Here is a 26,931-nt window from a genome sequence, read left to right as displayed (position 1 = left end):
CTACATATCGTATCAAAATTATTTATTTTGTGGCTTCAAATTTTTTCAAATTGTTTTATGCTATATTTATTACTGGCCTAGATGTTTATCATCTTATAATTATTAGCATGTATTTGTGTAATTTGGCATAATTTATGAGAAATGTCTGTTAAGCTTTCATTCACACATGACTCATGCTTGTTCCAGCCTTGCTATGTTTCTCTCTGTTCACTCGGGTCACCTTTTGGTTCTTCTGTGCTTTTTGTGTTTGTCTTTTTCATTTTTTTTTCTTTGTCACTCACCGGGCAACCTTGTCACCTTGTGTTCCGTGTCGAGCAGGTCTAATTGCGCATTTGTATGCCCATCCTTCCCAAAATCCTTCCGCTGTAGGGCCTCTGGAGCTCGCCAACGCTCTGGCGGCCTGCTGCCTGTCCTCCAGGCTTTCGTCGCAACACCGCCAGTGGGCCGCCCAGCAGCTGGTCCGCACGCTGGCCGCCCACGACCGTGACAACAACCAGAGCCGGCCCCAGACCTTTGCCGACATGGCGGGCGATCTGCGAAAGTGCTCCTTCATCAAGCTAGAGGCTCACCAGAGCAGAGTGAGTCAGCGCAGGATCAGAGGTGTTATCTGGGTCGTTTAGAACTCAAGTGTTTAACTGTTTGGTATTAAAAAAAATATTAATATGTTTCACTCAGGTCATCACTTGTGGATGGTGCAGTAAGAAAGGCCTGTTGGCTACCAGCGGTAATGATGGGACGGTCAGGATGTGGAACGTAACCAAGAGCCAGTACGCCCTCCAGCAGACCTGCATCTTCAACAAAGAGTAAGGCTTCCTGAAACACCACGTATGCTACAGTGCCATGTTCTACCTCCAGATACCTCAGTATGTAAAATGTTACATCCTGGGTCCAGATCGGAGTCACAAAACTGTGATTTCTCTGCAGCTACAGCATGTCTTATTTGTTTTGCTTATTTTTTAAATCTGCACTTATCTATATTTTTAGGGTAAAATGACTAAAGGCCTGGTCATACCAGCATTTAAAACAGCAAAATGTTTCACTTTGAGTTCGCTTTTGGTTAACTTATACCCGTACATTTTTTGTACTGATTGGAGAATTTTTCCTTTTCTTTAATAAAACTCATTATTCAATGAATTTATATAAAATCCTGAGAATAAAATGCTATGTGAGAGTATGACCTTTCCCCTGAGGCCTCTGGAATCAGTACAGTACAAAGAAAACAGAAAGAAGTTCTGGGAGCGATGGTGACTGACGAGTGTTAGCGGTTAGCTTGCCTTACAGTAGTTCAGAATCAGTTTAGTTTACAATAGGAAAAAATATTACAAAAAGGTTCAACTAGCTACATCACCAAATATTTTGCCAAGATGTGGAGATTAATTTAGCTGTGCCACTTAGTGGTGTGAGAAGAGTCTAAAGTTTAATATGATGAAATAAATGTGTGTTTTAGGGCCTATAGCAGTGGTCGGCAATAGGCGGCCCGCGGGCCAAAGGTGGCCCGCTAGAAAGATTGGCCAGATTACTTTGATAGCAGCAAAAAAAATAAAAATAATACTCACATAATCACTTCCTCTTAAGTGATTGTGCCTACAAAATAAAAGCGTGAGAACATTTTTGCAGCCGTCCTTTGTGTCGTGTTTAACTGAGAGCTTTTACTTTGAAAAGTTTTGAAGGACATTCAAAAGAGTCTCTGGCTTTCTTTACACACCTCTGAAAAACACTTCAGAAAATGTGAGATCGGATTCCCCTATATGGGAAAAAAAGAAGACACTGGGGACACGAAAATAAGCGTCCATAGGTTGATGTTGACCACTCGCTGGGAAGCACACACTCGTACACATGCTTAATGTAATACGATCTCTTCTCGATACTAGTGGCAAGTGAAACAGGCAGCTGTTTTCAGCTAAAAAGCTCTGATAAACGTGGCATATACTATTTGCCCAGCAAGACAGTCGGACAAAGGTAGCGACAAGCATTTAGCAGCTAAAGAGCCAGTTTTCTCAGGAATAAGAGAAGACCAAAACAGCTCAGAGAACATCAAATCAATGCTAATGTTATTCTGTGTCAGCTGGATGTGTGAATAGGCAACAGTTTGCTAACAACTTCATAAGATGTGTGTGTGGCCAAATAAATAAATTAATGCAGCTTTAAGTGTTTGTCTCATTTCTGTTTTTTCTGTGTTTTCTCATCAGTGATGGCTCTTCAGAAGAGGGCATGTCAGGTTTGGGATCTCCCAGCGACCCTTGCCTGTCTCCTCTGGCGTGGAGTGTCACCGGAAAATATCTGGCCTCCGCCATGGAGAAAATGGTCAACATCTGGCAAGTTAATGGTAAACATATTTTTTTCAAGCTCTTCTATACTGTTTTTATTTTATTATAACGTATGTTGATGATGAGCTCCCTCTGAGTTGTTTTGAAAAACTGTTTCGGTATAAAATGTGTTATGTGGCCCTGCTTGCTGGTGTGTGAGGTCCACAGAATATGAATGAGAGGGCATTAAGATTTTATAGCTCCTATAAAAAATGAATATGCCCGGGGACTGAATGTGGTCCAATCATCTCTTCCTGCCTCCCACCACACACCCTGAAGCAAGCACCATCTGTCCTTGGCTACTTTCAATCGCTTCAAGGGTGAAAGTCCACAATCATATTCCTATTAGCTTTCATGAGCACATTTTCTCTTGTGCAATTGTAATGTGACTGTGTCTTTATTGCCCAAGCAAGTGAAACCCACACTCTGCATTACCGTCTTTCTGTGGGCATTGTTGTGTAATCAGTTCAAGCCCTTGATTTTGCCTTTAAAGAAATGTTAAAGTGTCTTATAATGCATACAGTGTCGCATATTCTCAGTGTGATAAAATGAACAGGGTAACAGCTCTACACTAACCGAGACCTCCGTTCCTCTTTTCTCAGGTGGTAAGGGCCTTTTAGATGTGCAGCCTCACTGGGTGTCGGCGCTGGCTTGGCCTAAAGAGGAGGCAGAGTCCTTGTGGTGCGGGGAACCCAAAGACATGCTACTGGTGGGACGAATGGATGGATCTCTGGGCCTCATTGAGGTGCTGGATACCTCCAGTATGCACCGCACCGAGCTGGAGCACTGCTACAGGAAAGATGGTAAGAAGAGGGAGTTTCTGAATGAGTGATACATCTCTGTGTTTATATGTGTTTGACTGTACGCACTTGAGCCCCCGATATACTTGCTTTCTAACAATGCGTAGGCGGAGACGGGCGTCGCCGATGCGAACGGCATTGTTCACATACTTGCCTGCGTCATTTGCGTGTTCCTGGAGGATTAAACGTGAATCCACTAGGGGGCAGATCATCCCTCGCCGACACCGGATTATCTTCCTTGACAACCTCCGAATTTGCACATCGTAAACAAACCAAACGCAGCGACACTTGAGGAGGTTGTGATTTTAATGAGACATCATAACGATCTCGGTAATCGCGGACTAGCTCCAGGAGTTTTATTGTAAACCTCCAACCATAAATCTCCTTTTTTAAAGTCTGCTGCTGACCTCCTCCTTCTTCTTCTTCTTTTGCGTTTAATGGCGGTTGGCAAACCAACTGCGTACCGCCACCACCTGGGCTGGTGTGCGGAACAGTAGATTGCTGCTGACCTGCCTGTCAGATCGACATACTGCCCCCACGTTCATGTGCTGAATTGCATCTCAAATTTCTGGAGACGTGCACAACCTTCGCTCCAAAGGATACGCGTGGCAGCCATCTTGCGTACGCGACGTGTAGTTAAAAGCAAGTAAAGTGATACAAGGCTTTAGTGATAAAACTCCTGCCTTCCCCTCGTACCTGTCTTCCAAAGTGACATTTTATCCTCTCTCAGTGGCAGTGATGCACATAGCCTGGTACAGTGAAGACAAGCCTTTTGCTGTGGGCTACGCAGATGGCAAGCTGCTGATCGGATCCAAAGAGCCCTTAGAAAAAGGAGCCATCGTGGTCATTGATGCACACAAGGTAAAATCGTTCTACAAAAATAAAGAATCTGATGTTTTCATTTTAAAACTGTGGGTTTATAGCCAAGTTCTTCTCAGAACTGAATCTCTCTGCGTGTTGTTTTTACAGGAGTCAATCACCAGTATGAAGTGGAGTCCTACTGGTCGGATCTTGCTGACCTGTGCCAAAGAGGAGACTGTGAAGCTGTGGGCCAGTCCGGACTCTCACTCCGACTCAGGCTCTGGCTGGCACTGCCTGCAGAGTCTTAGACACCCCTCCCTGGTTAACGGTGTGGCCTGGTGCAGCCTGCCTGGACGTGGACCACAGCCCCTCAGCATGTTTGCCATGTAAGTTGTTTGAAATAGTAGACATGACGGTGGCGGATCATACTTTCTGATTTTGTGAGTCAGTATTTGAGGTGTTCTCTTTACCTCCTCGCTCATCATTTAAATAATTATGGTTGGTCAATGATGATATTACTGTAAAGTTCATAACAATTTAACACTTAAAATCCAAAGGAAACGTGACCTCAGCTTAAAAGGACGAGTTTGCATCCCTATTTTTCTTCACTAAGCCCCTGCTCTGCTAAATTTCACCATCAGCTTCTGTTGTTTGCAAAAATTCAAATGTGCTCCGATGAACCAAAACAGGCAGCTGCTCATTTTCAGGATGTGATAGGCGACTATTGGGCCCCGTTTGGTTACTTGATAAATTGTGCACCCTTTCCCCGGAGCACATAGCAAACTGTTTGCTCTGCGTGTATCAGCTCCCTGTAAACATGCAGATAATGTCGCTCGCTTGCTAGAGGCAGGCATTCGGTGTATTTAATATATGTATTTTGTTATCTTTGGCACCTTGTCTCTGTGTTGGTTAAAAGTTCCAAATATACTGTCACAGGTCCGTGCTCTGATGTAAGGAACGTTTTAACACACACAATCCATGCACACAAAACTTGCAGAATCCAGATCTATCTGTACTTACATCTTGCCGGCTGAATCAGTTCGTTCTTGAGTTTTTTTTTTTTGGACGGTTCGGACTTTCAGTCTATTTACAGGAAGTTCAGTGGTTCCCGTGTAAACCAGAAACAAACAAATGCACGGAGAAATGCTTTGAAAAAAGGACACGATTATGGTCTCGCCTCAAACGGAGGATCAGAAGGATTGCTTGAAGTCTTCTCCCCCTTTGCTGCCGGTGTTCTGCCGCAACACCGCCGGTGATATAGGCCTATTGTTCGCACATCGAGGACGTTTATTCGGCGAATTTGAAGTAGCCTGTCTCAAAGCGTCGGTAATAGACGCTCTGAGATGAGAATGTGTCGCGAGTAAAGTTGGTGCTGCAGGTAGTAGGCTAGTGCCGTAATAATAACAATATAGTGGCAACGACATCTGTACATTCCTCCTTCTGTCATCCTGCTCAAAGCTCCCCGTGGAACTGTTCAACCAATCCGTGTCAAAAGATAAGTATGGGGAGACGCAGCCCACATGGATGATGACACAAGTCCAGCCAGGTAAAGTCCTTTAGTGCGCTGCATAGGTGACTGCAGTGTGAAACAGAGCCAAAACTAACCGAATGTATCAAAACATGAACTCTGGTTCGGACCTTGGTGCGTTTTACCTGCTCTGGGATGTCCTGTTTATCTTCCATCTCGCAGATTAAGCATAGATTTGAACATTGTTAGAAATGTCTAATCCGCTGCAATCTCAAGGAAATATTTTCGTTCTTAACCCCCGGCATGTTTGGAACACAAGGACAATATATTTCCATGAAAGAATATTTCCTGCGGTTAGTTTTCATGTGTCGCTGTGTTTTTCAGATGCTGCCAGAATGGCCTGGTCTCCGTCTGGACTGTTCCTCAAGACATCTGTAACTTCCCAGAGTCCTGTTCCTCTGACTCAGAGGGATGGTGGGAGCACGAGGCAAAACCTAAATTCATGGTACTTATAATTGCTCTTAAAAATCACCTGACTAATGACGTGAAATTTTATGTTGCTTGATGTTTATTAATGTAATATAAAGAAGGTAAAATGCTTGTGGCATTTCTTTCAATTTCCTAGACATACCTACAGATTCACACCAATATATCATGTTGCTTGTTCTCTCTGTACATACTTAGAATCACAAGAAGCACAATTTCAAACAGATCACAAAATGTGATGGTGCGTTCTCGCGCTTACATGCTGTCTCTGTGTTGCAGTCATCCCGGTGGTCGCGGGATGGAGCGGTGTGTGTTTTCCAGCTGAAGGGCCACATCACTCCAGTGAGAACGCTGGCCTTCAGCCCGGATGGTCTGGCTCTGGCATCTGGCGGAGTGGGAGGCCTCATGAACATCTGGTCTCTGCGGGTAAGAAACACACTCACACAGATGGAGGTGAAAACGCCCAAACAGGATGTATGGAAATACACAAAGTCACATAGATGTACTTGTGAAATGCGTAAAATGGAAACATAGAGGTGAAAAGAACGAATGATTCTTATGCCTCGTGCAGACTACACGACTTTCAACGTCAGCGTACACAATTTGTCTTGAAGCCGTTGTAGCGTTCACACTACGTGCTGATTGGTGACAGAGCTGACAAGGACTCTGTCACCCGACGCTGGTCTCCAAACCTCGTTTTGTCAAGAAAACGCACATGAAATGAGGCGAACCTACAGACGAAACAGCTGTTTGTGATTCTAAAGACAAAGGATCTGGGTGAATGAATGGATCAGCACACGCAGGTATCAGGGATCGTCTGAGCTGCAGAGAGAGCTGGAGGGGAGTGAAAAGTCTTTCGCGGGGAGAAAGTAGCTGCCTGCTCTCTTTGGCTGGATGTGGATGTCAAGTCGGCCGACTCCTCCAGATATTTGGCGTGCTAGATATCTGGCTGGCGTCTGCGAAGTGTCAGAGATATGTCAGGGAGCTGTTTTGATGCGTCGTTGTGTAGTTCACACATAAAAACTGGTGGCCGCAAGGCCGTAAAAATCGTGTAGTGTGAACTGGGTTTTACTGGCTGTTGTAGATCACACTACGGCTAGTGTTTGTTAGAGTCAGTGTGTGTGTGTGTGTGTGTCCAACAGGACGGGTCAGTGCTCCAGACAGTAGTAGCCGGTTCAGGTGCGATCCAGAATATTGTCTGGATCCCAGATGTGGGTGTCGCGGTCTGCTCCAACAGGTCAAAGGTAAGACGGCTTGACCTAATTTATATTTTTCCACGTTTTATAGCCGCGTCACTTCAATTAAGTAAACATTTTTTGACTCCTCTGCTTCTTTTCCAGGATGTGCTGGTTGTGAACTGCTCCAAAGAGTTCATGGCGTCCAACCATGTCCTGGCCACTTGCCGCACAGCTCTGAAGAAGCAGGGCGTAGTCGGCCTCAACATCGCACCCTGCATGAGGGCTTTCCTGGAGAGACTGCCGGTCATGCTGCAGGAGCAGTACGCCTACGAGAAGGTACGGGGACATTAAATGTTCTCCACATTAATGTATCAACTGTCTGTCTACACAATTTAAATCATCGTAATCTTTATTACTATTAATAGTCAAACTGGAAATGTGTACAAAACAAAACTCCATTTTTAAGTTGCTGCAAGTCTATTTTTTGCAACACATACATTTCATATATGAAAATACATATTCAGTCTAATCAAGTCGGAAAGGTTCCAGTTGTTTTGATCCAAGCAGACAGCTGTGATTTTGTGGTGTGTCCTTAGACTGTATATAAGAAGTGGACGTAGTCATCGTGACGTCACCCGTTGGTTTGTGGGCTGCCGTTTTGAAGCCTCGAGTTTGGCCGATAGGGCGCCGCCATGTTGAGTTTTTGCAGCGGCACCGGACGTGACCATATTTGGACGCGACAGCGGCGGAGCCAACGGCCGTGTGCGGAGCTAGCTATGTTGCTTAGCTGGGTGCATCTGTGATTCACGTTAACTGTCATTTTAACAGGGCTGACAATTTTGTCTAGCGAACAACAGGCTTAAAACTAAATGTTTCCTCTAAATGGGACCATAATTTACAAAATGAACATCATGCGGTGCTGAAGAAGACTTGAAACTAGCGACTGAGACCATAAACTATGAAAGTGTTTACTGGGGGAATAAATCAGGTCATTTTACCATTATTTCTAATGGAGCCGGACTTCTTTTTGCTTTCCGGTCAATAGAATGCAAGTTTAAAGGACTTCACGCCTCAGGTCTCTGACCGGAAGCTTCCCGCTTGGGTGCGTCCTAACCATCACTGAGCTGTAAAGTGCAGGAGTAATGACGTGTGATTTAATGATGTATTGCTGCTCTTTATGACCGCAGCTGCTCATTAAACGGTGGAGCTTCATGCATGCTGAGTCAGGTAGCACGTCTTTCTGTGTAGGTGCAATATAACGTCACTATTAAATCTCTGTTAATAATTGCACAAAAGTAAACGAAACACAGAGAGCAATTCCTTCCACTCACATTCAAAAAGATAACACACCAGAAAGCAACACAGGAACAGTACAAGTTGATGTGGTGATAAGTGGTGGGGTTTAAATTTTGGAAATGGTCCCGTTCTGCTGTCCTGCACCCCCCAGTCGTTGCTGATGTTTCCTTGTCTTCTCACTTTCTAGCCTCACGTCGTATGTGGGGAGCAGCTCGTCCACAGCCCCTATATGCAGTGCCTGGCCTCCCTGGCTGTAGGTCTCCACCTGGACCAGCTCCTGTGTCTCCCCCCTGTGCCTCCTCCCCTACGTCACTGCCCACCAGAGTCTGGCACGGCCGTCTGGTGTGCCAGCGAGTGGGCCTGGTTGGACTGCTTCTCGACAACAGTCAAGGCGGCGGAGGCCCTCGCTCGAGGCGCTACCTTCCCCGAGTCGTTCTCTGTTCCCGACCTGGAGCCCGTGCCCAAAGATGAAATGGCTCTGCTCATGGTGAGGGAGGCTGCTGGAACTGTAATTTATAAATAATAACACCTTCTGTTGCATGTAATAACAGCCCTTGTACTCTGTTTTTCCAGGACAACAGTAAATGGGGGTCTGGTATGGATGAGCAGATCATGTCCTGGGCCACCTCTAGACCAGAGGTAATTTAGATTGATACCTGGATTAGCTGTTTGTCTGACAGATCCTGGTGACGATAACCGCTATTTTATTTCATGTTTTCTCTTGTCCATTTTTCACTTGTGTGTGTGTTGGGTGTTTGCAGGACTGGCACCTCGGGGGGAAGTGTGATGTATATCTGTGGGGTGCAGGGCGACACGGCCAGCTGGCAGAGGCTGGCAGAAACATCCTGGTACCGACCGCTGCCCCGTCCTTCTCTCAGGCACAACAGGTACACAGACGGCACATAAAACTATCCCCAGACTGTCACGTGTTTGACAACATCCACAAAACCTGTTACCTGGTAGTTACATGTAGTTATTTTTATACTTTACTGCAAGAGTAAGTATATCTGTTGCCCGTTACACTGTGCAGATGTATATAATTTAACATAATTAGATGCATATTTTTGTATTTAGAAAGAAAACAAGAGATGCTCTGATTGATTGGCCGATGACCTCAATTGGCCTTTTTTCACCGGGCCAATCAGACTCGCATATCCGATTCTGTGCCGATCACATTTACACGATGGTTTCTCATCAGCCACACACACATACTCTAAAACATGTTGTCGGCATGGACGTTCTTCACCGTGAGCGAGTAGAAGGCCAAAATATGTTTTCCCACACAAAGACTTTACTCAGTCAGACCGCTGAGGTATGTTAACAACCACCAAAGCGGGCTATATTTGGCGACCCATTTTAGCACCAGACAGAGATATGTTATCTGGTATTACTTTAGATAACCTGGACACGGTGGATATTTTCCTACCATGGACCATAGCATGGCCCCCGCGAACGGACGACATGCTAAATTTGTAAAGCCAACAGTGAACACACCGCTGCCGATTTATCATCCTGTACCACATTGGTCTCCGTAGGCGCCGTGAAAACGTTATCACAGGTGAAATAATCAGCCTAACCTGGAGCACTTTTGTATTTTGAGATGCAGGGCTTAAAGGGACTGAAAACAGATTTTACCTGATGTTACTCATGCTAATTTTGTCGAATAAAGATTTTGTCATAATTGTTTTGATTGTTGTGCGCTTAGATTTGTGAAGTGTCCACTGTTTGGCATTAAGTGGCACAATTAACTGTCTGGTTTCTCCAACTTTCAGTCAAAAGCAAAAATCAGCCATGAAACTTGAAAGAAAAAATGATTTGACATTTATTGTGATAATTATCGATTTAATTTTTTAATGTGATAACATTTGTGGCCATATCGTCCAGCCCTTTTCCCACTTCAAGCATTGATTATAGGTCTTTGCAGAAAAGTTGATCCACAGACTGAATATTTCTTCATTACAGCGTACAATTATTTTCTCGTCTCGTGAGCTAAGTGTATCGTCACACCCCTAATCTGAGCCACTATGTCCCCATCAGTTTTCAACACAGTTACGCTTTTGCCGCTTACCTTTCATCTTTGTTGTAACTCCCGAACACATTTCAGGCGCACTGAACATTTTCTTGCTTTAAGCCCTGGAGATGTGTTTGAGTGAGAGACGGTCCTGTAACCTGCTGCAGCTTTAGAGAAAATGTAAAATTGATCAATTGAATGGACCACAGGAAGAAAAGCAAATGCTCATTCTGGTGCTACTTGGGATCCGAATAAAGACATTAAGAATGTTTCATTAAAGACAATTTTCAAATGTTTGTGTGTGATTTCAATTATAGTTCTTAGAGAGGAAGAAAATTGGAATTGTTTCCCCTTTCAGTTAATGAAATTTGGATTTAATAAGGTATCTCCTCTGACAAGGGGCCATTTACCAGCTAAACATTTGATTCCTGTTATCGTCCAATGTCAAAAAATGTGATTATTATCGCTCCCCTTGTTAATCTGCCGTATATCACCAGCCACTGTTCATGTACTGCATCATGTCCTCATTCGCCACCTGCTCTCCTCCTTCAGGTGGTGTGTGGTCAGAACTGCACCTTTGTGATTCAGCCTAACGGGACGGTGTTGGCGTGCGGGGAGGGCAGCTACGGCCGTCTGGGGCAGGGCAACTCTGACGACCTGCATGTTCTCACTGTGATCTCAGCTCTTCAAGGTGACGCTGACAAATCTGTTGTTCTTACCAAACATACTGTCAGATGAAATGCCTGATTCACTATTGTCTGTGTATCTGAAAGTAAGACGTGTGTGTCGTGTAATGACAGTGGCACTGGGATAGAGTTGGGCTTTGATAATCTAATAACTGGATAATCAAATTTGATCAGTTGAGAAGGCAGAAACAGACGTACAGTTTTGAGTGGTGAGAGAGTTCTAGGAGATGTCTTGCCCGCAGCTTGACCGCGTGGTCGTCTCTTTGTCTCTCAGGTTTTGTCGTCACTCAGCTCGTCACATCATGTGGCAGCGACGGCCACTCCATGGCTCTGACGGAGAGCGGTGAGGTGTTCAGCTGGGGGGACGGGGACTACGGTAAGCTGGGCCACGGGAACAGCGACCGGCAGCGCCGACCGAGACAGATTGAAGCGTTGCAAGGAGAGGAGGTGGTTCAGGTCAGTTTTTCCCTCCTCAGGCGTATTTAGAAAAACCATGGATATAGTAAAAGGGGATTTTATTCAGTTCTGGAAAACGAAGAGGTTTCAGCGCACCGTTCAGTTCAAGTGTGCCCAACAGTAATATACTATTTTGGTGCTTATTTTGTAGGCTTTTGTTAGCGTAATTGCATCTTTGCTCCCCTTCAGATGTCCTGCGGGTTCAAACATTCGGCAGTGGTGACAGCTGATGGAAAGCTCTTCACGTTTGGTAATGGAGATTACGGCAGACTGGGTTTGGGAAACACCTCGAACAAGAAGCTACCAGAGAAGGTCACCGCGCTGGAGGGCTACCAAGTCGGACAGGTAGGACAGAAAAAGAATTGGAACTACCTAGGGCTGCACGATATTGGAATATTTTCTTTTTTCTGCGATATGACAAAATACAGGAATTTTTTATCAGATGACTTCAATTGCTGTATTTGAAAAGAATTAAGCATCCAAGAATTATTGGGGTGATTTTGTAGAGAAAATGCATATAAAAAATAATAAGCCATCGTTTCTTGAGCTTTAATGCAGTAAACATATTTTAAACAAAAATGATAAAAATAAAAGAGCACCAGCCCACTGAGTGCTTTACAAAAGTAGCTTTTATTTTTGCAACCAAATCCACTGGTTGGGTGGTTTTCTCTTGCTCCTCACTTATGTTCAGGTTGTTGTCAACAACCATCGGGGGGCAGGGTCTGCTTTGGTCGTTTGATAAACTGATCAAGGACAGTATTGTGATTGGTGGTTTGCTGTGCATGCAGAGCCTGCGTGTCACTCACTAGCAACAAACTCTATCCAACATCCCTTAAATCAGAGTAAATGATGTTTCATCAGACTTCTCTTGGAGATTAATCGTGGAAAATGAGAACCGTGCGAATTTTCCTTTTGTATCAAGCAGCAAAAAAGTTGAGGTGTTTGAGTTCATTTGACTTGCTTTCCATTGCACATCCTGCAATGTGACAGTCTCGCATCGTCATATTGTGATTTGGGGAGGGAAGGGGTGAGATTTATTTAATTATTTTGCATAGTCTTAATATTTTTATCCATAATTCACGTTCACAGACAGGACTACAGAAAGAAGCATTCATCTTTTAACAGCTTTTTTTTCCTTTCTTGTGTTTAGACAGCTGAAAAGTTAAGTAGATGATTAACGATCTCTCCAAGTTTATGCTGACATGTGTTTCCTCCTCAGGTGGCTTGTGGTCTGAACCACACATTAGTCGTCTCTGCTGATGGAATGATGGTTTGGGCTTTTGGCGACGGAGACTATGGAAAACTGGGACTTGGCAATTCCACAGCCAAGTCGTCGCCTCAGGTAGGCGCTGTGACTCTGTGAGGCCTGCTGCTCCACGTGAGCTGTAAAGCGAAGATGTTCAAATTCATGAAGCTGATTCCATCTTTAAATCTTGTTTGAGAGCGAATGTAATGTATGTTTGTTTTGATTTTTTTAATTCCTTTAGAAAGTGGACGTGTTGTGTGGAATCGGCATCAAAAAAGTGGCTTGTGGAACACAGTTCTCTGTGGCGTTAACTAAAGATGGCAAAGTTTTCACATTTGGCCAAGGTACGCTATGATTTGACGTTTTCTTTACACTCAACTGATTTCTAAGCTAAGCTTAGGCTTTAGGACATTTAGTTTTGCATTTTTCACTATTTTCTGATGTTTACAGACTAAACGGTTAATTGAGAAAGTAGTCAGCAGATCAACCCATGATGAAGTAGCACTAATAATGATAAATACTGACTTCATAGTCACATTTGGGTAGCTTTGGTTCTGTGACGTTAAGGTTTTTCATATTCATAAACCCTAATTACATTACATGTTTTATCATGCAGTAAAGAAGACAACTGCAGTATTTTCACAATATAGTTCATGTTTGGAACATTAATTGTAGTTTTTTCTTTAAAGGTGCCATATAATGATCATTTTCACGTTGATACTTGAATTTGGGGTTTCTTCTAGAAAATGTTTACATGCTTTAATGTTCAAAAAACACATTATTTTCTCAAACTGTTTGTTACTTTAGCACCACTTTTTACCCTCTGTCTGAACACAGTTTTAGCTTCTGTCTCCCTCCATAAAAGCCCACTTTCTTCTGATTGGCCAACCTCCCAGAAGCCTCCTGAGGGGCAGCTTGCATAGCGCTTACACAATGTCTGGAGATATGGATATGTGAGACCAGGCCTCACTGATTACTGTACAAAAACAAAACTTGAGAACTAGATCAGATGTGCTGCTCTGCCTCAACGTGATTTAAAGCGTTTCCTGATAGACAGATGGCTTTACTTGTTGTTAGTTGTAACTTTAGCCGCTAACTACTGCTAATGATAGCTGCATGTAGCTAGTTAACCGGGCAGCTAGCCGTCCTGTTGGCTGACTGTCCAGACTCGAAGCTTAGTGCTTCAGGCGCTTTTGTTTACGCCTCTAACGTTAATACAGGAGCTTTGGACCGCTGGGAGTGCCCAGTTCGAGACAGCTGATAACAGGAGCTACCGCTAGCAGCAGCTAGCGTTTACTGTAGCTTTAGCATCAAGTACAGCTATCTGTCCATAAGGAAACTTCGTAAATCATGGAGAGTTAATGCAGAGCAGCCGGAGCACATCAAAGGGAAAACCAGAAAATATTCACCTTTCCTTCATAACCGTAAAAGCCAGAGGAGGTCCTGTGCTAAACAGATCTGTTCATGATGTCATGAAGGGAGCCAAATTCAAACGGCGTGTTTGCACACATATAATCTAAAACACTGAGCAGGAGAAAAAAGTGTGGGGACATGAGAAAGAGCATTTTGCATAAAATAGGACCTTTAACATTCAAATATTTGTTATTCCCCTGCTGCAGATCGTCTAATTGGCTTGCCAGAAGGCCGAGCCAGGAACCACAACCGGCCCCAGCAGGTTCCGGCTCTTTCAGGGGTCCACATCCAGGATGTCGCTGTAGGAGCTGAACACACGCTGGTGCTCTCCTCCACGGGAGACGTTTACACCTGGGGCAGCAACTCAGAGGGACAGGTAACCTGCTGACCCACCCACCCTGAGAGGTTGTCACTCAGTGATATTGCAAAACAGAGCCAACAAAGGCAAATTGAGGAAACTATTTATAACCTTCAGCCAGCGTCTTGTCTGGAATAATGGATGTTCCGTTAAGTAGAAATACACAATCTAAATTTAAAGTCAGCATCGTGTTTTTATAGCTTTAAAACTTTATAACATGTTACAAATAATCTTATTACCTACTTACTACCTAAAACAATAAGTTGATTAAACAGTTGTCAGAAAATGAACCAACATTTTTATTAATTTATTGCATAATTAATTTTATCTGAAAAAAATGCCTGCCATCCATCCATCCATCCATCTTCATCCGCTTATCCGGGGTCGGGTCGCGGGGGCAGCAGCTCCAGCAGGGGACCCCAAACTTCTCTTTCCCGAGCCACATTAACCAGCTCTGACTGGGGGATCCCAAGGTGTTCCCAGGCCAGTGTGGAGATATAATCTCTCCACCTAGTCCTGGGTCTTCCCCGAGGCCTCCTCCCAGCTGGACGTGCCTGGAACACCTCCCTAGGGAGGCGTCCGGGAGGCATCCTTACCAGATGCCCAAAACACCTCAACTGGCTCCTTTCAGCGCAAAGGAGCAGCGGCTCTACTCTGAGCTCCTCGCGGATGGCCGAGCTTCTCACCCTATCTCTAAGGAAGACACCAGCCACCCGCCTGAGGAAACCCATTTCGGCCGCTTGTTCTTTCGGTCATGAACCAGCCTTCATGACCATAGGTGAGGGTAGGAACGAAAATTGACCGATAGATCGAGAGCTTTGCCTCACGCCTCAGCTCTCTTTTCGTCACAATGGTGCGATAAAGCGAGTGCAATACCGCCCCTGCTGCTCCGATTCTCCGGCCAGTCTCCTGCTCCAGTCTCCCCTCACTCGTGAACAGGACCCCGAGGTACTTGAACTCCTTCACTTGGGGTAAGGACTCATTCCCTACCTGGAGTTGGCACTCCACCGGTTTCCTGCTGAGAACCATGGCAGATTTAGAGGTGCTAATCCTCATCCCAACCGCTTCACACTCTGCTGTGAATCGATCCAGTGAGAGCTGAAGGTCACGGACCGATGATGCTATCAGGACCACATCATCCGCAAAAAGCAGTGACGAGATCCCAAGCCCCGAACCGCAGCCCCTCCTCGCCACGACTACGCCTCGATATCCTGTCCATGACTGTCACAAACAGGATTGGTTCCTCAAAGTGTTCCTTCCACCGCCCAATTACCTCCCCAGTTGAGGTCAACAGGGTCCCATCCTTACTGTACACAGCTTGGACGGTTCCCTAGCTTCCCCCTCCTGAGGTGGCGGACAGTTCTACAGAAACACTTTGGTGCTGACCAAAAGTCCTTCTCCATGTCTTCTCCGAGCTTCCCCCACGCTGTTTTGCATCTGCCACAGCATCCTGTCAGTGGCTTGCAACCGCCTCCGGAGTCCTCCAAGACAACAAATCCCGCAAGTCCTCCTTCTTCAGTCGGATGGCTTCCCTGACCACTGGTGTCCACCACGAGGGCTACCGCCCCTTGAGGCACCTAAGACCTTGAGACCAGAGCCTCCCACTGCTGCTTCAGCAATAGAGGCTTTGAACATTGCCCATTCCTGTTCAATGTCCCCAACCTCCACAGGGATGCCAGAAAAGCTCCGCCAGAGGTTTGAGTTTAAGATCTCACGGACAGGGGCCTCCTCCAGACGTTCCCAGTTCACCCGCACTACCCATTTGGCCTTACTGGGTCTGTCCAGACTCTTTCCCCCACCCCTTGACCCAACTCACCACCAGATGGTGATCAGTCGACAGCTTCGCCCCTCTCTTCACCTGAGTGTCCGAAACATGCGGCCTCAAATCAGATGAAACAATTACAAAATCGATCTTCGGCCTAGGGTGCTCTGATACCACGTACACTTATGAGCATCCTTATGTTCGAACATGGTGTTCGTTATAGACAATCCATGACTAGCACAGAAGTATAACAACAAACACCCACTCGGGTTCAGATCAGGGGGGCCGTTCCTCCCGATCACGCATTTCCAGGTATCTCCATCATTGCCCACATGCGCGTTGAAGTCTCCCAGCAGAACTATGGATTCCCCTACTGGAGCCCCATACAGAACTCCGTTCAGGGTCTCCAAGAAGGCCAAATACTCTGTCCATCGAGGCCCCGAACCTACTCTGCCACCCATGTGGCAGCGCACCCGACCCCTGCGGATTTTTCGATGGAAGGTGGGAATTGTACAAAATTGTATTGTACATGTTTATTTTTGCAAATCACCCGAGGGATCGGGATGGTTGGGATCATGTGTCATCTATTCAGAAATTTAAGACATCAGACATGTAGTCGTGGAACCCAGATACATTCAAAGCATTGTTCTTACTTGTACAATGTGATGTGGAAACAGAAGTATCTTGTAGAATGAAACTTTAAGCAGGTTTATGGATATTACAAGATAAAAACTATTCATACGTCTGATTGTTTATATTGAGAAACTAAATCTAGCAGAATTGTCTCTCAAAAATAATCTGAAACATACAGTTTTAAGAGCTCTAATGTGTCAATCTTGATCTTGGAAACAGCAATCTGACAAAAAACACTTAACACAAGCGTTTTGACAGACCTCTCAGTGACATGTGTCAGTCTCAATCAGCAAGTCGAGTCAGTTTTATTTATTTATGGCCCAATATCACAAATGACAAATTTGAATGAGGAAAAACTCAAAAAGCAAAAAAAAACGTAACAGTGAACTGAGGAGGGATCCCTCTGTCAGGACGGATCCTGATCCCTCCTCTGTTAGCTACCATTTACTATCAGCTCAATTTTAATGGAGCTGTCTCTGGAGTCAGATTCTCTATTCACTGATGAAGCCTGTGTTATGTGGTTGGACGCTTTGGTAGAAGTGGACCTTGAGTTATATTGTCTTGTCTTGTTATATTGTTATAAGAGCTATTGAGTTTATAGCCTGACAGTATACGTAATGACTGAATGAGGATCCATTTAAAAATGTTACTCTGTGTGCTTCTTAAAGGTTTCATCAGGTTTTATATGCACTTGCTTGGGTGCTATCTTATTATAAATAATTTAATTCCTGTGACTTTGAACTGTACCTTTTTGTAGTTGGGTCTGGGCCACACCAACCATGTCAGAGAACCTACAGTGGTGACAGTGCTGCAGGGCAAAAACATCCACCAGATCTCCGCTGGACGCTGCCACAGTGCTGCATGGACGGCTCCCTCTGTGCCGCCTCGAGCGCCAGGTTAGACACACACTCACTCGTCCTAACGTGCAACTTAAAGCCCCCCCCCCCGCCGCGGCACTGCTGTTTAATGGCCAGACATGTTATCTTAGAGGTCAGATTCCCTGCGGTGCTGCTGGGATGTGTAGTAAATACCAGACTGGGGCACAGCACATTGTTGTCAGATGAGGCACCGCCATTGTTTGGTGAATAAACATTTAGGAATTTCATGTATTGGGGATTGAAAGCTCCAGAGTTAGAGCATGTCCCAAATGATTATTTTTATGTGATAGCAAAGTAGAAAATAAATGTATGTACAGTTTTTGAAACTTTGTTTAACTACTAAGAATCCTGTGTTCAGTGTAATTGATTGTATTTGCAAATTTAATTTATACTTTCTTTCCTCCTCAACCTCTTGTCCCTCTTGTAATACCTCCCTGCCCCGTCCTCCTCTCGTACTCAGGCTCGTCGGTTCCTCTGCAGTTGGGTCTTCCTGTGGCGGTGCCTCCTCAGTACAACGGGCTGAAAGAGGTCAGCATCGAGGCGGTGAGGGCTCGCCTACGACTCCTCTACCACTTCTCCGACCTCATGTACTCCTCGTGGAGACTGCTCAACCTCAGTCCCAACAACCAGGTAGGCAAAGAACCAGGGATTTGAAATTTAGGATGTAAAATTGGATGCCTTGAGAAGATGTTACACAAGCAGTAAAAGCTGCATCTCACACTGTATTACAATATGTAATGACGTAAATGTAATTCTTACTCTGCAGAGCTGTACGTCCCACTACAACGCTGGTACTTGGGGGATTGTTCAGGGTCAGTTGAGGCCCCTGTTGGCCCCCAGAGTGTACACTCTGCCCATGGTGCGCTCCATAGGCAAGACCATGGTGCAGGGCAAGAACTACGGGCCCCAGATCACTGTCAAGCGGATTTCCACACGGTCAGTACTTCACAGGACTTTTTCTTTGACACATACTTATTTGGCACCAGTACACCTTGGGAATTATTTTTTTTATCCTTTAACCCTCTGCAGGGGTCGGAAGTGTAAACCGATCTTTGTGCAGATCGCTCGCCAGGTTGTGAAGCTTAACGCCTCGGACCTTCGACTGCCCTCGAGGGCCTGGAAGGTCAAACTGGTGGGAGAGGGGGCTGATGACGCAGGGGGGGTCTTTGATGATACCATCACAGAGATGTGCCAGGTATGGACCCATCTGTCAAGTGCTCAATCTGTTAAAGTGACTCTTTATAAGCCTGGAGTTTATTGGTTGTCTGATGATAAAGTGATGTTTCTCTCCGTTTGTCCTGTGTATGTATTTGTAGGAGTTGGAGACGGGCGTGGTCGACCTGCTCATCCCCTCCCCCCAACGCCACAGCGGAGGTCGGCTACAACAGAGACAGGTGAGGAAAAAGGAGGATGTGGACCAGTCGTTATTGATTCTGACCGTCCACACTGAATGCCCTACTGCTCTGAAAGATTAGAGATTTGAGAAAGGACTGGCTTTTCTGCAGAAGGAAACCTTTATGGCAGCGTGCATCGTCGTTTCCATTGGCACATTGAATAAACAAAACTGCAAAGAAAATTAAACAATTTAACTGTTTTCAACAAATTTTTGGACAAATAATATTTATTCAGTATGTTTGGGGAGTATAGGTAGCACCGGTTAGTTTGTAACATCCATGTTAAAAGTTGGACTTACTTACTTACTTACTTACTTAAACTATTTATTTACATAATAAACATCTAGCTACTCAGTCCCTCCAGGATTTTGCCCACCAGCGATCGCAGCTATTAATTAGGGCTGAACGATTAATCGTTTTCAAATCGTAATTGCGATTTGAAAGAAGGCGATCAGCTAATTGTGAAGACAGCGATTAATTGTAGGTTAATTATTCTTCGCATCTGACTGTTTTAAACAGTCATGCGGTTACAGATTCATTCCGATGTCATCCTTGTGTGACAGATCTGCTCACCAGTCAGAAAAGAAAGTGGAGGAAAATGTTTACATTTGGTGTTAGCCGAACAGACGCAGGCAGCGGCTGTGCCGCCGTTTTTGTCCGGCGTCAACTCACACTGAAGTGTTTCAGCAGCGGAGCGTTTAGCCTACACGTTGTTAATTTGTCATTTTGTGCGCTTCAACTAGAGTTAACAGCTCTCTGTGAGCCCGCTCTGCTCTCTGCAGGCTAACATTACATATCCACATGGAGCACTTCAGAATAAGAGTGTTTTGCCTGCCTGATTTTGCTGACTTGTTCAGATTTTGCTTATTTGTTCAGTTGTCCTTGATTTTTGTGCTTCTACTATGGTTAAATAGCTGTGTAGTTAAATTGTTTCTTGTTTTTTCTGTTTAACTGTGTTTATTGTTGATGTACAATCGGGAGTCTGCACAAGGTGTTTTATTTTGAAAATCGACCGGATTCTCTCTGCCGTTCGGTGTCTGACTTCCTGCCTTGTTCACCAGCTCTGTGCTGCTTGACGCGGCTTTCGTCAGAAATAGACTGGCAGTGAATATTGAACTTTGGCAAAACTTAAAACAAACAAAAACTTGCAAATCGAATCGTAATCGCAATATCTGGCAGAAAAATCGCAATTAGATTTTTTTTCCCCCCAAAGCCCTACTATTAAAACAAATTCAACAAATCCCCGTAAATTCAGCGTGACTTGCAATTTTGACCAATCGCCTCAACTTTTCTGCAAATTCGACCCATCATCGCCGTTTCCCGCAAAAGAAACATTTGCCAAACAGTGGAGGACTTTCAAAAAAATGATCCGGATCGTCTTTACCAAAGCGGGGTTAAACCGTTAAACGCGCAGTATTGTGGTCAAACATAAAAGGGAAATCAGGAAAAATACTTTGCCACCGCTAAAGATACGGAGAATGGCAGAAACGCATTGAGGATGTCAGACGAGACAAATCACTGTGAAACAGGCTGTTGCATTCTGGTCAACTGCATGCGTTTAAGAATCAAGGTAAGCTGGTTTAAATATGCAGGGTTAGGGGTGGACCCGCAAAATCCTGGAGGAACTGTTTAATGATTCAACTAGAATTCTAAAGTTAAAAGAAATCAAATCCACATCCGCAGTTTTCACTTATTCCCACAGTTTCATCGCAAAAATACGCCCCAAAACAACTTTCATTTAAAAAATTTAGAAAAGCTGCCGCAGCAATCACTAAGAATGCCTGCGAAGTCCTTGAGGGACTGACTCAAATATAGTCTAAATATATAATATTGTTTGAATCTACTGAGTTTTGAGTCTGGAAAATATGTAGGAACCCTGCTTTTCTGTCTGTTTTCAAAATAAACTCTAGAAACAAGAACAAACACTGTTACTGTCATAACGTTTAACAAGCTGGAATATCATTACTGAAACCTTAATATTTCATATTTTGGAATAGATTAATCTCCTGTCTTAGCATTATTTGACAACGGAAAAACAATATTATAAGACCTGTAAAAAAAAAAAACCTTTCATGTAGCATAAAACAAGCCTCCATAAATTAAATGTGTTCATTTGACTCTCGTTGCACAAGTGCGTATTTTTAATAATGTAAATCTATAATTTGCGTAGGTTCTTCTCGTGTCTGCGTCCAGCTCCATCACCGGCACTGTCCGACTCAAGTAGTGTCCTCTTAAAGTCATCCTTTCAAAACAAAATGTTGAAAAAGATGTCTCCATCTTTGGTCTTCCCAGGTTCCTCCTGAACCCGTCTGCGTGCCTGGATGAGCACATGCTCCAGTTCAAGTTCCTGGGCATCCTGATGGGCGTGGCCATCCGCACCAAGAAGCCCCTGGACCTGCACCTGGCTCCCCTGGTGTGGAAACAGCTGTGCTGCATCCCCCTAATGTTGGAGGATCTGGAGGAAGTGGACCTCCTTTATGTGCAGACGCTCAAAAGCATTCTTCACATTGAAGACAGTGGCATCACCGAGGATAATTTCCATGAGGTTGGTGAATTTTTGCATCGTCTTCTATTAGGTTTGAGTAGATGATCTGACAGAATATGTAGTTTTATATTGTCATATATATATAATGATAGTAAATTATATGGTCTCGTCTTTTCACCCAACTATAGAAAGATGCATTTTTAAAGGAGAGAGAAGGGAAATTACGACCCAGGTGTGATGGGGGGGCCATAATTTATAAAACTTTTAACATTTAAACAACTAAAATGATTTTGTGCTACAAGCAAGTGTCATTTATTAGAAATATGGCATAAAGGAAATTTACAGAAAAGGCAAACATCACAGCTGCCTGAGTGTGCACATAGAGACTGGATTTACGATGTGGGAATGTAAATAAATTTGTCTTTGGCTTCGTCACATTGGAAATTTTTACTGCAAATAAAAATTGAATGAGCGTCGTTTCACCTCCTCGAAGGCTCAGCAGTAAATACCAGTTACACACAGCCGCCGCCCTTCCATCTCCTCACTTGCTGCAGATCAGACTTAACTTAATCTGAGGCTCCCACAGCACACTAACACTAAAGGCTTCCAGGATGACTGATAATTGTTTTGACAGTGTGGGCAGCATGTTTACCTCTCCTCAGCCATGTGAACGTTTGATTCATCAGAATCACACGCGTGCTGCTTGGAAGATAATAAGAGGCCTCATGAGCCTGTTTTTTATTCCCAACCGTCGCACACAAAAAAACAGACTTTAAATGATGTCACATACCACGGCCACACCACAACCAGGCAGCGCTAACAGGAGCCAGCAGGGAACACGATGTGATTTATAGGAGGTTAATCCTGTTTACAGCTGACAGAGTTGAACATTAACCAGCCGAACGTTGCTCCGAAGCTCTGTTCACATTCCAGACTCGAGAAAATAGTGACAGTAATGTGGCTGTAACCAGCTGTAAGCATTGTGAAAGCTTGATGTAAGCCCCACTGTGGGGGGGGGGCTTTTGAAACACCAGCACTCAGAGCTCAGCTGAGGCTGCCTCTCCTCTTCCTGGCTCTGGTACAGACTGTTCCTCTCCCAACACTGATAAAACATCAGCGCATCTGCAGCCAGACACGGCCATTACTGACACAGACCGCACACCCCCTCCCGCCACACCCAGAGCCCACAGGCTGGCTCTAGCAGCAGAAAGCTAACATATCCCGGAGCCCCTCTTCTGTCCAAACAACCTCAAACAACCCCTGCACTGCTGCAAAGCCCCGGCCTGCAGGAATGCCAGGGCCGCTGTTGATGCAGCAGGTCCTGCCTCGCGGAGACTTGGCCCCGCTCCCAGAAGAGAAGGAAGGGGGGGTTTGGAGCCACAACACTGCTTCAGCCGGCTCCATCAGCCAGGCCGAGTTGGTGGTGGGGGGAGGAAGGGGCTGCATCTGCTGCTTTGGCGTGAAAGGAGGGAGAGAGAAAGAGAGATAGAATCTCCTTGTCCACCTTTTTTTGTTGGCTTTGGTGTGAATTCTGCCAGACAAGCTGTCCGATGTCTTACCGGGATATTCTAATCTCTTGTTGCTTTCTCAGGCCAGAGAACAAATTAATAGATAAATTTCAGCTTTTGTAACCGTTTGGTTGCGTCATTATTCATCCAGCTTTTACAGACGAGTGTTGCGAAACAACATCACTAAATAGTGCTGAATCCCAAGAAGAGGATTACATGCTCTGGTTGAGTGTTTGTTGAACAGTTTAAAAGAACTCGATGTCACTTTTATGGTTTTGTCTGACAATAGAGCCAGTAAATGATTGCAGACATATTTGTATCGGTCTCTAACAAGAAGATGTTGTTAGGTAATTTAAATTTCTGACTGTAACGTCGTCTTCTGACTACGCACAGTGTCTTGGTCAAAACTTTTTAACAACCAGATTTACAAAATGGAAACATTAGAATTTATTCATTTAGCGGCAAACCACTCAGTGTTTATCTTGGTCACCATTATTAACAAAAACAAAGCTAAAGGATTTATTTCAAGATCGTTTGTTTATGTCATGTGTTTTGTGTTTTATGTTTTAAAAGAAAGGCTGTCGGACGATATATTATATTTTAACTCTCAATCTCGATATCGGTATCTGCCGGCGGGGCTTTAATCCATGCCATGAAAGCTACTAGGGGTGTGAATATTCACTGGTCTCACGATTTGATTTCTAGGCATCCTCATTACGATTATGAGGCTACGATGTGACTGTAAAACGAACAGGATAAAGATGTATTTTTCTCACTCTGTGACTATTTGGTACTTTTAAAGCAAAGTATTTGTAAGTATTTATTAAGTAATGCAGATATTTAATGATACTTCATGTAAATGTAACATTGCATAGCATTATCCCATTATTACAGCGTTATTACTGACCTGCTGCTATTTTTATTTCTGATGCTGCTGTTGTTATTAGTAGAGAGTCAGATACGTGCTCCAGCCAAACCACGTTCACTCCGCCTTAATACATCTGTTCCTTTTTTTTTGTCTCGTTTAGTGTAGTTACATGTTTGTTTCTTGTCTTGTAAGTTGATTATTGTAATCTCGTGTTGAGCGCCATGGGCCTTGAGAAACGGCATTTCGTTCATTTGTGTGCTCGATATGTGGATGAATGACAAACGAACTTGAACTAGCAGCAAAAAATTCATAATCGTCCAAGTCCGCATCGCGATGCATCTAAAACTCTATTACCTTCCACACCCCTATAAGCTACTTACATTCAGTATCAACTAGAGCTGAAATGGGGATTGATCAGCAGAAAATAATTTAACAGATTGTTGCTGCGTGTGCTGTGTGTTATAATCTCTTGTTGCTTGCCAGGCCAGTGGATAGATTATTTGCTACGTCGGCATTCACTAGAAAGAAAGCTTTTATAGACAAGTTTGTTTAAAGTATTGCAGGAGTTAAAAGCACCCTGCAGAGTTTTATTTCCGTTTCCTTTCACTGTTTCTCACCATTGTGTGTATCTTTGAGGTCTCATGCTGAGTGCATTCCCTTCCTCATGAAGCTTTTAAAACTCCCTTTTAAAATGGCTTTAATCGAGCAGAGTCTTGCTTTGCTTCTGTGCTACTAGAGGTCAAAAACTCCACAGGGTACTTTTTTAATTAAAATAGGTGTCTTTAAAATGAATAGTGATACATGTAAAGTCCACTAACAGTAGTACAGTTATTTATGTATTTGTTGTTTCTCTTCCAGATGATTCCTCTGGATTCCTTTGTCGGGCAGAGTGCAGACGGCAAGATGGTGCCCATCATCCCGGGAGGAAACAGCATCCCTCTCACTTTCTCCAACAGGAAGGAATACGTGGAACGAGCTATTGAGTACAGGCTGCATGAAATCGATCGACAGGTACGGGTAAAACTCTGATCCGGTGTTAGAGCCTGGAGGTGACCGAGTGTAACGACACGTCTGTTTTAAGAGTGTGTCATGTTCACTCATCTGCCTGAAGGATTCAGGATCAGCGCAGATACAGAAAGTGATTTTGGAGTATCGTGTTTCACGGTCTCATTATGAGGTAACAAAGTTAATCTGACCCTGACAGACTGAAGCAGGCGGAAAACAGCTCTTCAGCTTTAGATATCCTCTTCTTGTTGTAGTTTAGATAAGTGGAATGTTTTTTAATTTACAGAAATCTCACTGGTTTAAAGGGTCGGTTCACCCCGATTAGAAAAGCACTTATTTCTCACTTAACCTCTGAAGTGTTATCTGACCATGCAGATAGTTTAAGTTTCATTTTGGAGGCAAATATAATCTTATTTGTGGTGCTGAAAGCGTTCATTTCCAAAACTACCAGACACAAACACAAGACGGGAGGGTAGCGGATGCAAAAAGAATTCAGCAGCAGCTGCTCAAAGCTCTGAAAAATTCAACAGCAAATAGTTTCTCCTGAAACAAATAATAGTAATTATCCACAATCTTTGATCATAAACCCAGAGTATATCTATAAATGGTGATGAAACAACAACTAAAGTCAACCAATTTATTTAATGTTTTTCCAGCAACCCAAAATCAAATAATAGAAAATAGAAAAACTAATTTCCCGAACATTTTATTGTTGTTGTTTTATTTAGGTTTAATGGACACGTAATATGTTTTATACTTTCTGTGAATACAATCCAATTAATCTTATTTCCATCCTGTACAGATCCTGTACAGACACCTTATTTTGAAAACCGGACGTTGTCACATGTGTTTCCTCCTCGCGCTAAATTCATCCAGTCCGACCCGGTTTGATAAATAATGTTGTATGTGGTTCTCGTCCGGCGTAACATGAAGACTTCACAGCCTCTCTTCATACTAAAGAGACAAACTGAATAAAGATAAAGTCTCTAACCTGCCTGTCAGCTCGCTCTGGGATGCTTCACTTACCGTAAAGGCTGGAATACGTGTGCTCTCCAAATGTAGGCGCGGCTAGCCTAATCACCTTCTCACAAACTAGTGACAGAAACAGACCGTTACCGTAGTTACCTCAAAATAAAAGTGGTTGTTTCTACTCGGCTGCCTTGTTTGGTGGAGACGGATGTTTCTCTCTGCATGGCTGCGTAGTGATGACCTTGATCTTTTTGTACATCGGGTGAAACAGCCCTTTAATGAATGATGACGATGCAGACATGAAGCCCCTCTCCTGTCGCTCCTCCTCTCAGGTGGCGGCGGTGCGTGAGGGCATGTCGTGGATCGTGCCGGTGCCGCTGCTCTCCCTGCTGACGGCCAAGCAGCTGGAGCAGATGGTGTGCGGCATGCCCGAGATCTGCTGCGACGTGCTGAAGAAGGTGGTGCGCTACAGGGAGGTGGACGAGCAGCACTCGCTGGTGCAGTGGTTCTGGCAGACCCTGGAGGAGTTCTCCAACGAGGAGCGGGTCCTCTTCATGCGCTTCGTCTCCGGACGCTCGAGGCTGCCCGCCAACACGGCCGACATCTCTCAGAGGTTTCAGATCATGAAGGTGGACAGGGTGAGTGGATCGGGACCGGTGAGATGACGCTTTGTCAGGAGTTATGTCCAGACATTTAAGGATAGCTCCAGTATTTTACACTTCAGGGGATATTTTAGGCACTGAACAGTGAAATTAACCTTTTCCTTAGTTACTAGAGCAGCGGTTCTCAACTTTGTCATGTCAGGGACCCCTAAACTGACACAAATAAGACCATGGACCCCAAATTGGATAAGATTTGGTCCCAGAGTCTGATGAATTTTTGCTTTTTAGATGTTTTATTGATGAAAATGCCAAAGACCAAACT

The 26,931-nt window shown here is 44.3% G+C and overlaps 1 protein-coding gene across 1 annotated transcript in view; it reads left to right on the top strand.

The window, feature by feature from the left end:
• Positions 1 to 26,931, top strand: part of herc1 (HECT and RLD domain containing E3 ubiquitin protein ligase family member 1) — a 78,813-nt gene that overhangs the window by 49,839 nt on the left and 2,043 nt on the right. Inside the window, 28 exon segments of the mRNA XM_038701101.1 lie at positions 370 to 578; positions 676 to 803; positions 2,190 to 2,326; positions 2,909 to 3,109; positions 3,837 to 3,967; positions 4,076 to 4,293; positions 5,760 to 5,880; positions 6,141 to 6,287; positions 7,004 to 7,105; positions 7,202 to 7,375; positions 8,523 to 8,822; positions 8,909 to 8,974; positions 9,097 to 9,222; positions 10,899 to 11,037; positions 11,307 to 11,488; positions 11,678 to 11,833; positions 12,708 to 12,830; positions 12,976 to 13,078; positions 14,354 to 14,523; positions 17,658 to 17,796; positions 18,239 to 18,408; positions 18,545 to 18,714; positions 18,808 to 18,973; positions 19,095 to 19,133; positions 19,135 to 19,172; positions 21,465 to 21,717; positions 24,892 to 25,044; positions 26,340 to 26,645. Of these exon segments, the coding sequence (XP_038557029.1) occupies positions 370 to 578; positions 676 to 803; positions 2,190 to 2,326; positions 2,909 to 3,109; positions 3,837 to 3,967; positions 4,076 to 4,293; positions 5,760 to 5,880; positions 6,141 to 6,287; positions 7,004 to 7,105; positions 7,202 to 7,375; positions 8,523 to 8,822; positions 8,909 to 8,974; positions 9,097 to 9,222; positions 10,899 to 11,037; positions 11,307 to 11,488; positions 11,678 to 11,833; positions 12,708 to 12,830; positions 12,976 to 13,078; positions 14,354 to 14,523; positions 17,658 to 17,796; positions 18,239 to 18,408; positions 18,545 to 18,714; positions 18,808 to 18,973; positions 19,095 to 19,133; positions 19,135 to 19,172; positions 21,465 to 21,717; positions 24,892 to 25,044; positions 26,340 to 26,645 (4,367 nt within the window).

Source organism: Micropterus salmoides, unplaced genomic scaffold (genome assembly GCF_014851395.1).
Source record: "Micropterus salmoides isolate LMB-PRFRI ecotype aquatic unplaced genomic scaffold, ASM1485139v1 Ms_hic_scaffold_6, whole genome shotgun sequence".
Lineage (NCBI taxonomy): Eukaryota > Metazoa > Chordata > Actinopteri > Centrarchiformes > Centrarchidae > Micropterus > Micropterus salmoides.
This window is presented reverse-complemented; position numbering and strand designations above follow the sequence as displayed.